The sequence below is a fragment of the Girardinichthys multiradiatus genome, chromosome 19, assembly GCF_021462225.1.
Source record: "Girardinichthys multiradiatus isolate DD_20200921_A chromosome 19, DD_fGirMul_XY1, whole genome shotgun sequence".
Classification (NCBI taxonomy): Eukaryota; Metazoa; Chordata; class Actinopteri; order Cyprinodontiformes; family Goodeidae; genus Girardinichthys; species Girardinichthys multiradiatus.
The window spans coordinates 26,572,453-26,588,380 of NC_061811.1; the positions used below are offsets into that span (position 1 = coordinate 26,572,453).

General features: G+C 39.7%; 1 protein-coding gene across 1 annotated transcript; it reads right to left on the bottom strand.

Annotated features, from left to right (window-relative positions):
• Positions 1-835: 835 nt before the first annotated feature.
• LOC124885037 (tumor necrosis factor ligand superfamily member 10-like) lies at positions 836-9,358 on the bottom strand. Its single transcript, XM_047393218.1, has 6 exons — positions 8,916-9,358; positions 6,198-6,344; positions 5,745-5,790; positions 5,521-5,637; positions 1,798-2,030; positions 836-1,713 (listed from the first exon to the last, which is right to left on the bottom strand). The coding sequence occupies exons 1-6, from the start codon at positions 9,027-9,029 to the stop codon at positions 1,504-1,506; spliced, it is 867 nt and encodes a 288-aa protein (XP_047249174.1). The 5' UTR covers positions 9,030-9,358; the 3' UTR covers positions 836-1,503.
• Positions 9,359-15,928: the final 6,570 nt, after the last annotated feature.

Consider the following 15,928-nt stretch of genomic DNA (forward strand, 5'->3'; position numbering starts at 1 on the left):
GATGATCAGTCTGAGGCTGAATCCCTTTGTGATTGACAGCGAAATGAGCGAATCAGCGATCTTGAAATTGAGCTTCCCCTCCTTGAAAAACCAGCATCCGCCACTGGAAGGTACCTACCAAGAAACACACCTGAGACCTTCAAGGTAACCTGAAAACTGCAGATACAGACGAGCCATGCTCTGTGAGAAAACATCTAATGGTCAGATACTACATAGTCAAAACTTCAGGAAGTATGTTTGGAGGAGTCATGGTGAGGTTTTTAACCTAAGATCACCTTACCAACTGTCAAGCATGGTGGTGGCAGCATCATGCGGAGGGTCTGTTACGCTGCTTGTAGCACTATTAGGACAGAGGACAATTCTTCAACTTCACCCCCAAATTAACAGCTAGATGGCCTGGTACAGGAATGGATAGATCAGACTAACACCAAGTTCCTGGAAAAACTTGGACCTCAAACAATTCATGAACTTAAAAGACGGTTAAATGGCAGAAACCCACCTATTTAATAAGCGGTAACATTTCTGATAATGAGAGTAATTAAATGTCCAGCCTGAAATTTTTTGTTGATGGCTACAGAAAAGTATTGTGTTTATTTGCAACTTACAAAGGGACATTTAACCAAGCATAGGTTTTGGACCACAATCTATACTTGGTTAAATGTAAATATGTATCTGCATCAGACGTTGTGCTGCAGGTAAATATTTATCATTGTGACGCTGTGTGGTTTAGAGAAAATTCACAAAACTTTTGTGAATTTCATTAAACTTGTGTACTCATCTTTTTAGCTATATTATCACTCCATCCTAAAAAAGAACTGTGTATTGTATCAACAGCCTGTGATGAATATAATAATTATTTTATTGTAAAATAAGCAGTACTGCAACTGAAAATTTAGATTTTTTATAATTAGAAATTGCTTACTTGGTCCACAATCTGTATCAAATCAGGAATGTGATTTTTGCTAAGAAAATAGAACCACGGAGTAAACTGAGCTCAAAATAAAATATACAGTTTTACTTTTTTACACCCTGAGAAAAAAACAGCTCAATTAGAGCCATCCATTTATCAGAACTAATACATTAGTGAACAATACAACATACTAAAAGCACAAAGGTTTGTGTCCATTGCTGGAAAACATTTAAAAATTACACAGCAATGCCCCTTTGGTCAGTTCTCTCAATAGAAAGCAATCCCAATGTTTACAATCCAGTTTTAGTGCTTCTCCAACATAATCCACGTGTGTCATCGGATCTTCTTGTTTCCAAGATGAACTGTGTTCGCAGGTTACTGCTGGAGTAAATGCGCAACATAAAACGACTCGTCTTCGTTGCTTTTCAAGAGGCTCAGGGTTTTCCTCTGCAGCTTAAGAGTGATCCCAGCCCCATAGCTCCACTATCCATAAGAAGGTTTATTTTTACGTTCTTCTTATCTTCCAGTCCTATATCTTCACACAGGGACTGATACTGTCTCCTGACGACTCTGGATAGCCTCAGTTAAGTCCTTTAGTCCACCAGGAAAGCCCCAAAGTAGCTCGCCCTCCCGTCCATCTCCATGGTGCTGGCGTTGCTGACAGTGACGAAAAGGCGGTCAGCCGGCTGCAGAAAGGCGGTGCCGGCTTGATGCAGAGAGAAGAGGCCTGGCTCCAGACCCCGAGGCCAACACACGCTCCGGGATGATTTCATCAGCAGGATGGGTCCTGTGTAAGAACTCATCTGCAGAAGTGTGAGATTAAACCACAGTTAAATACCATCTCTGTCATGTCCCTGTTTCATTATCTATTGGTACAAAAGCTTCACCTTTTTATAAATGTACTGAACAAGTTCTGCTCCCTCATCTTCTGTTGCTTCCCCCTCCGTCTCCCCCACTGAAGGAAGCCTAAAGTAGGTCTGGGCATAGATGTAGTACAGGCCTGTTCTTGGTACGAGCAGCTCCCCTCCTTTAAGTTCCATGTTCTGCAGGAAGGACAGACCCCTCTGGCCCTCCCACGCTCTGATGCGCTCCCCGGAGTACCCCCTGCTGCTCAGCGGGCCTGCAACAGCACCAACCATGGTTATTCAGAGACCCATCCCTGTCATCAAAGACCATTTGAGCCTGCTAGAGCCAGCGTTAAGTGTAAACAGTCACTGCTGAAGAAAGTACAAGGCAAACTGTAAGTACATGTTCACACAGTACACAATGTTACCAGATGTGCCCACAAACCAGTGTGTATCTTTAAAGTAGGCAGACAGATGTCATCAATTATAATGTTACCAACAGTTAAAGGCATCTCGATGTCAAAGCCAATCTAGGCGTCCCAAAAAGATTTGTTCCATGTGTTTTTTTTCCATCACAAATTAGATATAAATGAAGGATATATCAAATCAATGGATATCTAAAATCCAGAGGCATATGGACAAATTTAAACATTTAAAAAAAATGTTTTGTCACGCTCTACCAAATATGGGCAGTGATGTCATGGGGTGAGGTATGTACTTTGCATCTACCAAAACAGTAAGTTTTTATTTTATGCATTTTTTTGTCAAAATGTCGAGTGACTATGTTGCCCTGATCTGTGGAAAAACTTGCAAAAGAGTCCACGCTCTAAAAGTTGTGGGAATGTTTTGGCAAAGATTTTTAACTTGCAATAGTGTGCTAAAGGAAAAGTCAAATAAGTAATAAATAACATGCACCAGGTGCAGCGAACAGCTGCTGTGTCCATCAGAGAAAGCAGGGACTCTGTTTTCGGTCATTGAGTGAAATTAACATGATGTAATTATTGTCGACTGCATTTCATACAAGCCTTATTCAGTTCTGAAACGCTGTGTCGACACAGATCTTGGCACAGTCTGTAAGTAGAGTTGTCTCTTGAATTTTAAGTTGTTCTTCCTCTAAAGTCAGAGGAGGGACCTACCCCAGCCTAATAGCTGGAAGCTGTGAACATCCACATTCTTGCTAATGTTTTTGTAACATCACAGATACATTCAATCACTTGAACTATATCATTATTCAGACTATATATTCAACATTATGTCACTTCTTTCTCCCACAAAAGGCTCCACCCCCTTTTGGAAAAGACCAGACGCTACAGTTTGAATGGAGTCAGTGCACCCAAAGTGTCTGGGGCAAAAAACACTCAAAATACGCAACGTTGAAGTGAGTAATTAATCCCAACAAGAGGATCAAGGTTTCATATCTGGTAACATTTAAAGACTTAATTTCAAGGTAATCCATGTACACCTCATATTCTGAAACTCTTTTATAAAATAAATTTTTAATAAAATAATGATTCCACTTCATAAATTCCAACATATACTTTACCCTTTCCAGAAATTAAAGGTTAAAAAAAAGAGCTACACAGTAAAGTAATTTTCAGCCCCATAAATATTATGTTAAACTTCACTTTTAAACTGTAATGTTTAATGTTTTTCTGTATAACCCTTCCAATCAGCAAACAGAAGTCACATTGCTCTATTGTGTAAAGGTTTTTGCAATGATATCCAAACACTTAAAATTCACCAAACAAAATTTGTTTATTTCAAACATCCTAGAAGTAACATTAAGCCCCATTAAAACTGTAAGACCTACTTTTCCCCAGGAGGGGGTTTTAATGAAGTAGTGGATATCTTAAATCCATTATGTGTTCAAACTTCGCAAAATGAGAAAAATAAAGGAGAATAAATGATGTGTGAATTTAGAGAGCACAGTGTCAGTGTAAAGACACTAAAGAGTTCAAATGTGGGAACGCCGCAGCCATCAGGATTCCTTTAAAAAAAAAGGAATATCCAGGTTAAATTAAGATTAAAAAAGTAATTTTAGAATCTGATCAAATTTGATTGATACAAACCCAACACATTTTTTTGATTAAAGAGAATTTTAAAAAGGAGTTTACTGAAATGTTTAACCAAAAAGAAAACACTACCTGTTGAATATGTCCTCAGGTCACTGTTTGATCATTTACATTATCCAGCAGCGGTATATAATAGTAATATTGCTGTCTACTGAGTATCTACAACCACGGACCACTTTATCAAGTACTCTCGTCAATTGCTTCCAGTCACATGGCGGCAAATCAATGCATTCAGACATTTAGACGATGAAGACGACTTCCTGAACTTCAAACTGGGCACCAGAATGAGGAAGAAAGTGGATTAAAGTGACTTTGAAAATGGCATGGGTATTTCAGAAACTGCTAATCTACTGGGATTTTTGTTTCTCAGATTTAGAGAGAAAGGTCCACACAAGAGAAAATATCCCGTGTACCACAGTTGTTTGGATGGGCAGCATGGTTTGAGGTGATAGAAAGGCAACACTTGCTCAAATGACCACTGGTTACACAGGTATGCAAAAGACTATCTCTGCCGACACCACAGGCCAAACCTTGAAGCAAATGGACTACAGCAGCAGGAAACCTCACCAAGTGCTGCTCCAGTCAACTAGAAGCAGGAAGTTGAAGCTAAAATTCACATATGCTCACCAAAGTTGGAACACTAACAGACTGGAAAAATGTTCGCTCATCATGAGTCCTATTTCAGCTGCAACATTCAGATGGTAGGGTCAGAATTTGGCATAAACAATCTGAGTATGGATCCATCCTGTGTTGTATCAACAAATCAGGCTGGTGGTGGTGGTGTTGTGGTGGAGTGGGGGATATTTCTTTCACACTTTGGGCCCCATAGTTCCAACTGACCATCATTTAGAAAACCACAGACTACCTGAGTTTTGTTGTGGACCATGTCAACCTCTTTATGTCGCCTGTAGCCATCTTCTGATGGCTACTTCTGTGGGATAACGCACCATGTCACAATGCTCAGATCATTTCAGACTGGTTTCTAAAACATGTCACTGAGTTCACTGTAGTCCCATGGCCTCTACAGTCACTATATCTCCACCCAGCAGAGCATCTCTCATCTTTTTATTTATTTATGTATATCAGTGGGAACAAAAACCATTTTAAAAGATCCAGTCTTTTCCAGTCTAAAATCTTCATTCCATGGTTGTTTGCTACCACATCCTTGTAACCTTCCCAACACTACGTCATCCGCCATCGCCAACCTTTGGATCGACTTTCCCAACAAAACCAGTCCCCTGCTTAACAAGAGACAGAACTAAATTCTATGGCCAAAAATGCCTCTTATGTTGCATATGGTTGCATAGTGGTGAGACATGTGCTTTAAAATAAAAGAAATTAAAATAAAAATTCCTGCATGCATATTTTCAATTTACTGGACAAGGAGAAGGCTGAATAGGACCACATCTTTTCTAAAACAGAACCATGGCATTTTCCTGGTTGTCAAATGGGAGCTGTACATCTGCAGGTCCTGACAGACCCAGGTATGAGGAGGTAACTGAACCTGACAACCTTGGATGCCTAGAAGCCAATTCCTCACTTTTTGCCCCGGAAAGCGAGGGCTTATATGTGATTGAGCATCGTCAGAATTTGGATTGAAAAAGAATCCTTTCTTACAGACTTTCAGTTGTACTGTCAATAACTCAATTTGTGCTAAATGTTTTGCCTCCAGCTACAATAAACTAATCCTTACTCTCTGCTGCTGGAGCCTTTGTCGATGAAGCAACACCGGTCACATGGGCAGCAACTTTAGGAAGAGGGACCCCACGGACCCCAGGGCCCAAGATAGGCAGAGCTCCCGTCAACTTATCTGTAGAAAATCCAAACAGTCGGAAAAAAAACACTCACCACAGGGCATTTTCAGTGGGAAAAGTCACACACAAGCCTGTTATTAGTCAATGGAGGAATTGTTCTTACTTCTCATAGCAGTGGATATCTCCCGCTGGAATCTGTCAGCAATCTTCTACATGGAAAACAGAGCGAGACAGAGGAAAGAGCAAATGAATTGGCCTACAAGTGATCTATTATCCCAAAGACAATGGCATTTTTAGCTAACTAAATCATATACAGCGTCTAGTAATTCACCAGAGCCAATAAGAATCACACAGTTATCAGTCTAGTTGATGAAATATGTCAGTATATGGTCAGGATATGAAAGCAGACTTTATATTAAGGGATGCTGCATTAAGAAACTTCATGCCATATTTGAAGACTAAAATATACTCTTAAAGGGTAGACACATAACACTCAATATTACTGAGAAAGATATTCCAAACAATGGCCCTTCAGTGGTTTAAAGATGCAAAATTAGGAAAAAAACTAACTAAACAGGAATGTTGGCAAGATAGTTGAAACAACAATAAGTCGAACCTTCTCGATGTGGTAGTGGAGCTGCTGAGTGACCTGCCAACAGGGATCGCTGCTTCTTCTGCCCTCGGCTGCTGTTTCCTGGAACTCTGACTGCAGCTTTGCCTTCGTCAGACAGGACACGCTGCTCCGGGAAAAACTCTCCTGCATCTGGAGATTTAAAATAACTCAGTTAATGTAAATAAAGGGAAAAATAGCATGTTTAACCGCATTACTACTTACATTGAAGTGACAACACGCCAACAGGCTGAGCGTACCAGAAAGGGTACAGATTAGATCACACAATGCTGCTTTAAAATCATCTTGATTTGAGTGCTGGGCAAAAGTACTCATATTTAGTCATGTTATAACCAGAAAGTGCAATGCATTTCCCTAGGATTTTACAGGACAGACCAACACAAAGTAGTACATAACAGTGAAGCGGAAGGTAAAGACAAATCTGAAAGTGTGGTATGCTATTTGTTTTATCATAATAACCCTAAATAAAATCCAGCGCAACCAATTTCTTACAGAAGTACAGTCAGCCTGCATTTAATTCATTCTCAGTATTTGTTAGAGAACATTGGTGAACAAACAGCATTATGAACAACAAGGCAGACAGTATCAAGGATAAAGATGTGGAGAAGCTTAAATAAGGGATCAATCCATCATCTGAAAACTGAAAGAGTACAACGTGAAGTAACCATGCTATCTCTGGAGGAGCTGCAGAAATGCACAGCTCAGGAGAAGCAATCGGTTGTACAATCCACAGATCTGGCCTGCATGCAGGATTGGCTTGAAGAAAGTAAAAGCCATAACATGTTCAGATTTGCTACAAAAACTATGAGGGGACACAGCACATGGAAGAGTTTCCTCAAATTAGACAAAAAAGATCCTACAGTCTTCACTGAATGCAGAAAGTTCTACATGTTTTAGCGTACATGCTAAACGCTATGAACGACAGAAAACTAATGTTGCACATTACCCTACTCACACACTGGATACTGGAAGAAACGCTGCCAGAGGCTGGAAAAGACTTGCTGAGCTAGAGGTTCCTAAACATCATGTCAGAATTTCAGTGCTGTGGTTTAGATTGAAGCAGTTTCATTCATGTTGAAATCTAACCGAGAATGTAAGGCAAGATTCGAAAAAATGCCCTACATCCAATCTCATTGAGCGCTAGCCTTTTAGCAAAATGGAATGGCCTACAGCTTCAGTGTATGAATGTGCAAAGCTGACACATACATCCCAAAAGGATTACCAGTGTCATTTATAGCAAAGGGTGGCTCTACAAAATAATGACTCACTTCTTTATTTTTATTTTAAGGGTTTAACATTGTTAAATCCTTAAAATAAAATGCTCCTACAGTTAACTGAGCAAAGTGATAAACACATGAAAAATATAAAGTCTGGTTATGAATCTATAGCTTATTTTGGGAGTTAAAGGCAGTTAGACATATATTGTAACAAGCAATATGTAGACAACTTTGTTTACTTGTACTACATTTACTGTTTTTTTTGTCGTTTCTTTATTATAAAAGCTGTACTACCTAGTTAATAAAATTACACCCAGCATATTCAACAGGCTGCCAGTTTTAGATGCCACCATCCAAACAAATTAAAGATTACACTAACCAGGGGTGCCCTGATTTTGTGTGGACCCTAACAGCAACTCCAGAATGTTACAAATTTGACCTCCTCCTCCCTTCCAGTAAAGGTGGTGGATGCAGATGGAGACTTTTTGTTTTTAATTAGGGCAAAATTATTACCGAAAAACATTCATTTTTCAGTAACGATGATTTTTGCTTTCTTTTTCATTTCATAGTTAATAGGACCATATCTAGCCAATGACTTTAACTCAAAATCAGACTTTGGTGCACCAAAATCTGCTTTAATAGATTTATTAAGCATGGCTAAATACAGAAAGATTTTCAAAGAAATAGTGACCCAAATCCTGTTCTTATTGGTGAAAACTACTTCTATCCAGTCCAGACGCATTTGCAAACTGGATACCTTCAGTTTGCATTTCTTTCCTACAAAATATTCTTTATTTGTCACAATATAATTATTTGTGATTTTAGTTTTTTAAAACATGATTTAGGCCCCCCATGTACATTTTACCTGACTATTTTGGCCCATGTGACAAAAACGTTTGGACACCTCTGACGTAAACAAACCCGTAATTAAATCCTAAGTGGTCCCAGGTGCGACCGATAAGAGGCGGGCTTCCAAGTTCAGCCAATGAGAACTCAGAACAGAAGCAGTCATAATTTGCAGGCAAGTTTAGGAGGCCTTTCACCACTTGTCACAAGCAAAGCAATGACCTATTCAAGCCTGCGATACGTGTTGCTTTTTTTGTGCAACAAACCATTCAGTCCGAACAATCTTATTTCCTCCCATTGTTTTCAGGTTATCTACTCGCCCTACTGTCTCATTTTTTATTGTCCGGTATTAAACAGAAACCCCCACAGGATTGTGTGGGACTTAAACACGTCGTCATACCCCTATCGTTTAATTGTCATTCTGGCGGTGATGCGTTTATTTAAGTGGGACAAAATAGCGTGCGTCATGTTTGGATGAAATGTGACGTTTTAAGATAGGTTTTGCTAAACAACGTGGTGCGTAAATGCCTGTAGTAACACGTTTATGCCACAAGTTCGTTGTCTTCATGCAACAATTACACGCAGCTGAAGAACCTCATGCATTACCTCGAACACAACGCAGCCAAAAAGCATGTCTTACCGTGTTCAGGACTTTGTTGAAGTACATAAAGCTTATGGCCACCGCGACGGTCTGCAGGAGGATAGCTGCGAGGATTATGAGGCCAAGGCACTGAAGGGAGATAGAGATGGCCATGTCACAGTGCGGAGATACCTAAAAGTCCGGCGAAGTAAGAAATCACCTTCAGCCACAGCAGGGCAAGTTTGATCAACACCTCTGCGTTTCTGCGGGGAAGCATGAGGGTGGGAGGAACACAGTGCAACAGAGTCTGGAGGTGGAGCAGAGAGGTTTGAAGGGTTTCGGCTTCCTCAAGATGTCACTGTTATTGAACAGATCCAAATTTGGAGCATTACCGCTGCTGCGTTTGAAGCTTCAGGTGTTGTTGGAAATTGGAACGACGTGTGTGATCGAGGAATACAGCAAACGATCACATTTGAAACACAGCGCATCAGGTTTAACCTCATACAGTCCCCGTAGAAAATGCCAACCAAATGTATTTCTGGTGTTTAAATAAATATTATGTCATTTACCAGATTCATTTACAGGTACATCAATGAAAAGTTCATTTATTTCAGTAATTCAGTTCAAAACGTAAAATCAATATAGGTCTATCAGAGAATATTTCAAGAATTTTTTCAGTTCATTTTGATGAGCTTTTTTTATAGCTATTGCAAACACAAAAATTAGTTTGCTAGAAAAATAGTCTACTACATAAGACAATATTAATAGGGAAAGGGAATTTTTAAAATAAAAGCATCATCAGCGTCCTGAAAAGTAGGATATACAGTATGTGCACTAAATCCATCATCAGGGCTCATTATTCATGAATTACTGCATCAGTGCAGCCTGACATGGAGGCGATCAGCCTCTGGCTCTGAAGAGGTGTTCAGGTAAATCCAAGTAACAGCAGCATGCAGCTTGTCTGCACTGCTGGCTCTGGTGTCTCACTTTCCTCTCAACAATAGCCTACTCCACAAATTTTTCACCTACATTAAAGTAAATTAATCAGTTTCATTACTATAATAGTCAATCTGAAGGTTTACTTCGTCTTAATCAGGGAGCTCTGACCACACATAGAAATGAATGTGATTCATAAATTGTACAAAAAAAAATAAAAATCTGAATAACAATATTGGCAATATTCCGCTTGGTCACCATTTGCCACCTCTCTCCCTGGGAAACAAATGTAGACCTCAACAGGAGCAGTTCCCCTGCTTTGTTGGGATCCTGTCCACACACTGCTGTTATTTAGATGGGAAGGTCACCATCAGATTGGTTGGTGGTTCCTCTCTTGGCACTGAACTCTGGATGTATGGGCTCCACTTAAACTTGGGAATCACATTATAGATAGCAGAAAAAAGTAATCTCACTGAATAAGCAGGCTCCTGTCTCTACCAGTGAGCAAAGAAAAACAGATTATAAGTTGGTGTTGACATTGCTAGATGTAGTGCTATCTATCTATCTATCTATCTATCTATCTATCTATCTATCTATCTATCTATCTATCTATCTATCTATCTATCTATCTATCTATCTATCTATCTATCTATCTATCTATCTATCTATCTATCTATCTATCTATCTATCTATCTATCTGTCTTTGCGGTTACCCCGCCTTTGTTAAGGTGTCTGTCTTGCAGGCTTCCCCCATGATTATATAGGCTAAAACCTCTCTATAACTTAACATTTCGCTATGCAAGTGTTTGGTGTAACCTGATCAGTACTATGCTTAATTAATGTTGTAATATTTATCTGATAAAATGCACATTTTATATACTGTATAACTGCAGGACATTTGTGGCATCCATCCAGGGTATGTCATAATAAAGCATCTGGAATAAAAATGGAAAAAATTCCCCTTTCTACTCTGTCCAACTATTGTGAGGTGATTTAAGTGGTCGGAGCCAAATCAATTGTGATTGTTATGGCTTTGGTGCAGCCTTGGATTGAGTTTGTCACATGGGAACCATTCACTCTACAGAGTTTAACCTGGAGTGATTCCTGAGCTTTCATTCCTTCACCTCTAACCCCTGCTCCATTGTTGGAGTGAGGAAGTGGGAGTGGAGCTCAGGGAATTCACAGCTCTTGGATGTGGATGGCCCACCTAACAATCAAAACTTGTGTGGAAGCATGTAAAACACATTCACATCAGCATGCAAGCAGCAGCTTTTTCTTTGCAGTCATCAGAGTGCAGCACACAGCTCTATAGATGCTGAGAAAACCTGAGGTAGTTCAGACAGGTGTAGAACTGGTTGACTAATCTGCCTAACGATAATAAGTCAAATAAACACAGAGGAGCTTGTTTCCTTTACTTATCAGAAATTTAAAAAGCGGAAGATGAGGTGGTAAATTCCCTCTCGAGTTCCATGAAATGAATCAGTTCCCAGGCTTGTTAGAGTAGAGGAATGAAGGCGGTAAGTGATACTTGAAGGCTTTTTAGCCTCAGGCATGGAAGATGACACGATGAGAGACATGCCTGTCTTCTGTCCCTTGAGCAGATAGGCCTTCTCAAGTAGATTTTTGCTGATCTGTTCAAAATCAGTGTTATTGCTTCCTGTAAAGCCCAGTCAGACTTTACAGAAGCCTGACTGGGCTTTACAGTCCAGTTAGGCTTATGTAACTAGCTTAAAGAGAAGTTCAGTGACATTTACAGACTTATGAAAACAAAATTTTACTTTTTGGGTTAGGGGGTTCCCTACATTTTAACAGATGACCCCAAATACTGAATTCAAGCCAAAGTAGCCATTGAAGTTAATGAGGCACGGAGGCTCAGGCATCATGATATGGGGATGCGTTTCATAAAATGGTGTCGGGCCGATCTATTGCTTACCAGAAATCATGAATCAGTTTGAATACATCAGGTTATGTTGTCTTATGCTGAAGAGAAAATGCTTTGGAAATGGACGTTTAAAAAGGTGATTACCCCAAACACGTCAGTAAGAAGTCAATATCTGGGTTCCAGACCAAAACCTATAGAGTGGCCAGTCCAAACCCCTCACTTTAATCTCATTAAAACCTTCTGGGGTGACACAATTGTTCTTGGAAACAGTGGTTATACAACTAAATCTTAGTTCAGTTGTACATAGAACATTTTGAATCTAGAAGCACTTTTAAGTTTATGTAGTCAATATTCGAGTTTGTAAAGAAAAATACAGAATCAGCCTAATATTCAGTTTTCCTCACTTTAATTAGTTAATTAATTAGTTTTTAACACTGCTAGTATTGGCTATTGTTTTTAATACTGTATGTGCAAGTCATGCCTACTGGCTCATGGCTGCCATGGTAACTCTAGCCTTTAAACAATTTGAGAAAATGTTCATTCCTCTATACTTATGTGTCTTTTGTGCTTTACCCTACCAGAGCTACTAGTAACCACATTTTTAAGATAAGCTAATCAACAACGAAGAGAATATTGTTCTTTATTGCTGCTTTATAAGTGTTATAAGTGTAAAGTTTCTATAAAACCCACAATGTGTGGTTGCCCTCTCTGTATTTTGAAATGGTTTTATTGTTTTTAGCAAGATTTTAGTTGCAGGTTGTTACTGTTTTATTGGTTGCTTCACCCTTATTCCTGCGTGTCTAAAGTATGGTTCAGGGGCCATTTGCAGCTCTCTGAATGATTTTATTGGGCCCTTGACCACATTACAAAAATGGCACAAACTTGGTTTGCCAGCTCAGAAGGTTGCTACAGATGCACTGATGCGATGCCTTTAAAAAATTTGCAGACAGATTAAAATGTTCCAAAATAGAAGGTAGAACAAAAATTATTAATCTTTTATCAGTTATTTGCTTTGAATTCAGTTTGATAGTAAATAGGACCACAAACATTTACAGTAGCCTTTACTCAAAAGCAGACTCTCCCATTTAGTAAACTTGGCGAACTAAAGCAATAATGTTTAAAGAAGTAGCAACCCATATCTGTTCTTGTTGCTGAGAATACAGACAAAAAAATGATAGAAAAACAATCAACGTTCAGGACATTGTTTGCGGATTTCTTTAAACAAGGTAAACCTCAGAGAAACCTTTCTACAGAAATTACACTTTTTTTAATGTGGAGGTTTTTTTTTTATGGTTGAGCAGGTTAATATGAAACAGTTTATTGTCTCGCATGGCAAAACGTTTGGACACTACTCCCCTAATTGCAAAATGACCCACACCTGTGGGACTAAACATCCAATCCGGAAGCAGCTCCAAGTTTTTCAAGGGGATAGTACAAAGCAGAAAGAAAGGATCCCAGAGAAAGAGAAGTAAGAGACCAAGCTCCAGCACCGGAGGAGAGCCTGCAGGATGCGCTAAAAGAAAAGCATCAATGAGAGGAGAGTAGCAGTAGAGAACTTGCAGCAGCAGAGAGTCAACCAGGGGAACAGCAGCAGTGGCCAGTCTGAACAGGGGGAAGCAGTGGACCTCAGAGAGCGGGCAGAGTCTAGGGCTCTGACAAATTCCCACCATGGCTGGCAGTCTGGAGCACTGACTTTTAGTTATTTCATATTTTTAATTATTATTATTTTTTTGCTTCTTTTTAGGTTCTAACATTTTACATTTTTTGATCATTTTCTTTTATTATTATATTTTTTAACCCTTCTTAAATTTAGCCATGGAAGCCTCCTACTTCCTGAGCTACTGGACTCTTGAGTACTTTATTCAAATTTTTGAGCCAAAATAAAAATAATACTGGCAAGTTTGTTGAAAAAAGGGTGACCATAAATAAAGTTTGATGCAAGTTTGTAGCCTACTTGGAGAGCTGAATAGGTTAACTAGATTTTCCCAAAACATGGTATTATAATACCTTGAAGACATTGAGGACGCTCCATCCACCCTCCTCTGCCCTCCACTCCTCTTTTTCCGCCCCAAAGGCTTCCTCCTCCCTCTGAGTGTGGAATCTCCCTAAATTCCTGAATGAGGACGACAGCTGTTTATCGTCTCATAGTTCGAACAAAAAGAAGAGCTGAAAAGCACAACACGGTGTGGAGATAAGTGTTAAAGAGATGATTTCATCAGTGGCAGTAGCTGCTCCATAGGAAGCAACACAATGAGGCTGTGAAGAGTAATGTTCATTCAGTCTATAACTCATTGTAACTTTAATGGCCTCTGAATATTCTTATTATTATTTCATTAGTAAAAGATGATAGAACAGTTTCTATGGTTACAGTAGGATCCATGACTGAAGTTGGGGGAAAAAAAGTGACCTTTCTTTATTAGCAGGGACAGCTGTTTCTTTTTATAAATCACTTTTATAAACATCTAACTGTATTTGGTTGTTTTATCAGTTTCTTGCAATTTGTTGGTTTTGAAGTTTTAAAGAAACGCCTACACGTTGCAGGTCAATAGATTTAAGTAAAGAAACCACGCTTGTCACAAAAATACATGTCAATTATGCTGAAGCTTCTTGCTGACATCAGTGCTTGGTTGCATATTTAGTCGTGCATCAACCAGTGTGCTACATCGAGTAGAAACCCTGGGTTTCTTTCTGTCCAACTGTTGCATTTTATTTTAAATTGGCTATTTATTTTTCAGTTGACTCATTTGATTGGGTTACAAAATGTTTAAGTTTATCAAACACAGAACTCCGCTGTGGTAATTCACCAGCATTTGAAAACAGCATGTAATGAACATTTTACTGCACAGATTATCTGCCTTTTAGATGCATTCATGCCCCCTTTTCACTTTACAATATTACGATACAGCCACAAATCCAATGTATTTTATTTTATTGGACATGGTGGTGGCAGCATCACGTTGTGTGGGTGCTTTCACTCTGCAGAGACAGGTGAGATGAACAGAGTAAATTTTAAGATGGATGGAGTTAAACAAGGAGAATCTTGGGAGAAAACCTGCTACATAAGAGAAAAGGCAGCGGTTCACCTTCTAACAGGACAATGATCCTGAAGATATACAGGTCCTTCTCAAAATATTAGCATATTGTGATAAAGTTCATTATTTTCCATAATGTCATGATGAAAATTGAACATTCATATATTTTAGATTCATTGCACACTAACTGAAATATTTCAGGTCTTTTATTGTCTTAATACGGATGATTTTGGCATACAGCTCATGAAAACCCAAAATTCCTATCTCACAAAATTAGCATATTTCATCCGACCAATAAAAGAAAAGTGTTTTTAATACAAAAAACGTCAACCTTCAAATAATCATGTACAGTTATGCACTCAATACTTGGTCGGGAATCCTTTGGCAGAAATGACTGCTTCAATGTGGCGTGGCATGGAGGCAATCAGCCTGTGGCACTGCTGAGGTCTTATGGAGGCCCAGGATGCTTCGATAGCGGCCTTTAGCTCATCCAGAGTGTTGGGTCTTGAGTCTCTCAACGTTCTCTTCACAATATCCCACAGATTCTCTATGGGGTTCAGGTCAGGAGAGTTGGCAGGCCAATTGAGCACAGTGATACCATGGTCAGTAAACCATTTACCAGTGGTTTTGGCACTGTGAGCAGGTACCAGGTTGTGCTGAAAAATGAAATCTTCATCTCCATAAAGCTTTTCAGCAGATGGAAGCATGAAGTGCTCCAAAATCTCCTGATAGCTAGCTGCATTGACCCTGCCCTTGATAAAACACAGTGGACCAACACCAGCAGCTGACACGGCACCCCAGACCATCACTGACTGTGGGTACTTGACACTGGACTTCTGGCATTTTGGCATTTCCTTCTCCCCAGTCTTCCTCCAGACTCTGGTACCTTGATTTCTGAATGACATGCAGAATTTGCTTTCATCCGAAAAAAGTACTTTAGACCACTGAGCAACAGTCCAGTGCTGCTTCTCTGTAGCCCAGGTCAGGCGCTTCTGCCGCTGTTTCTGGTTCAAAAGTGGCTTGACCTGGGGAATGCAGCACCTGTAGCCCATTTCCTGCACACACCTGTGCACGGTGGCTCTGGATGTTTCTACTCCAGACTCAGTCCACTGCTTCCGCAGGTCCCCCAAGGTCTGGAATCGGCCCTTCTCCACAATCTTCCTCAGGGTCCGGTCACCTCTTCTCGTTGTGCAGCGTTTTCTGCCACACTTTTTCCTTCCCAC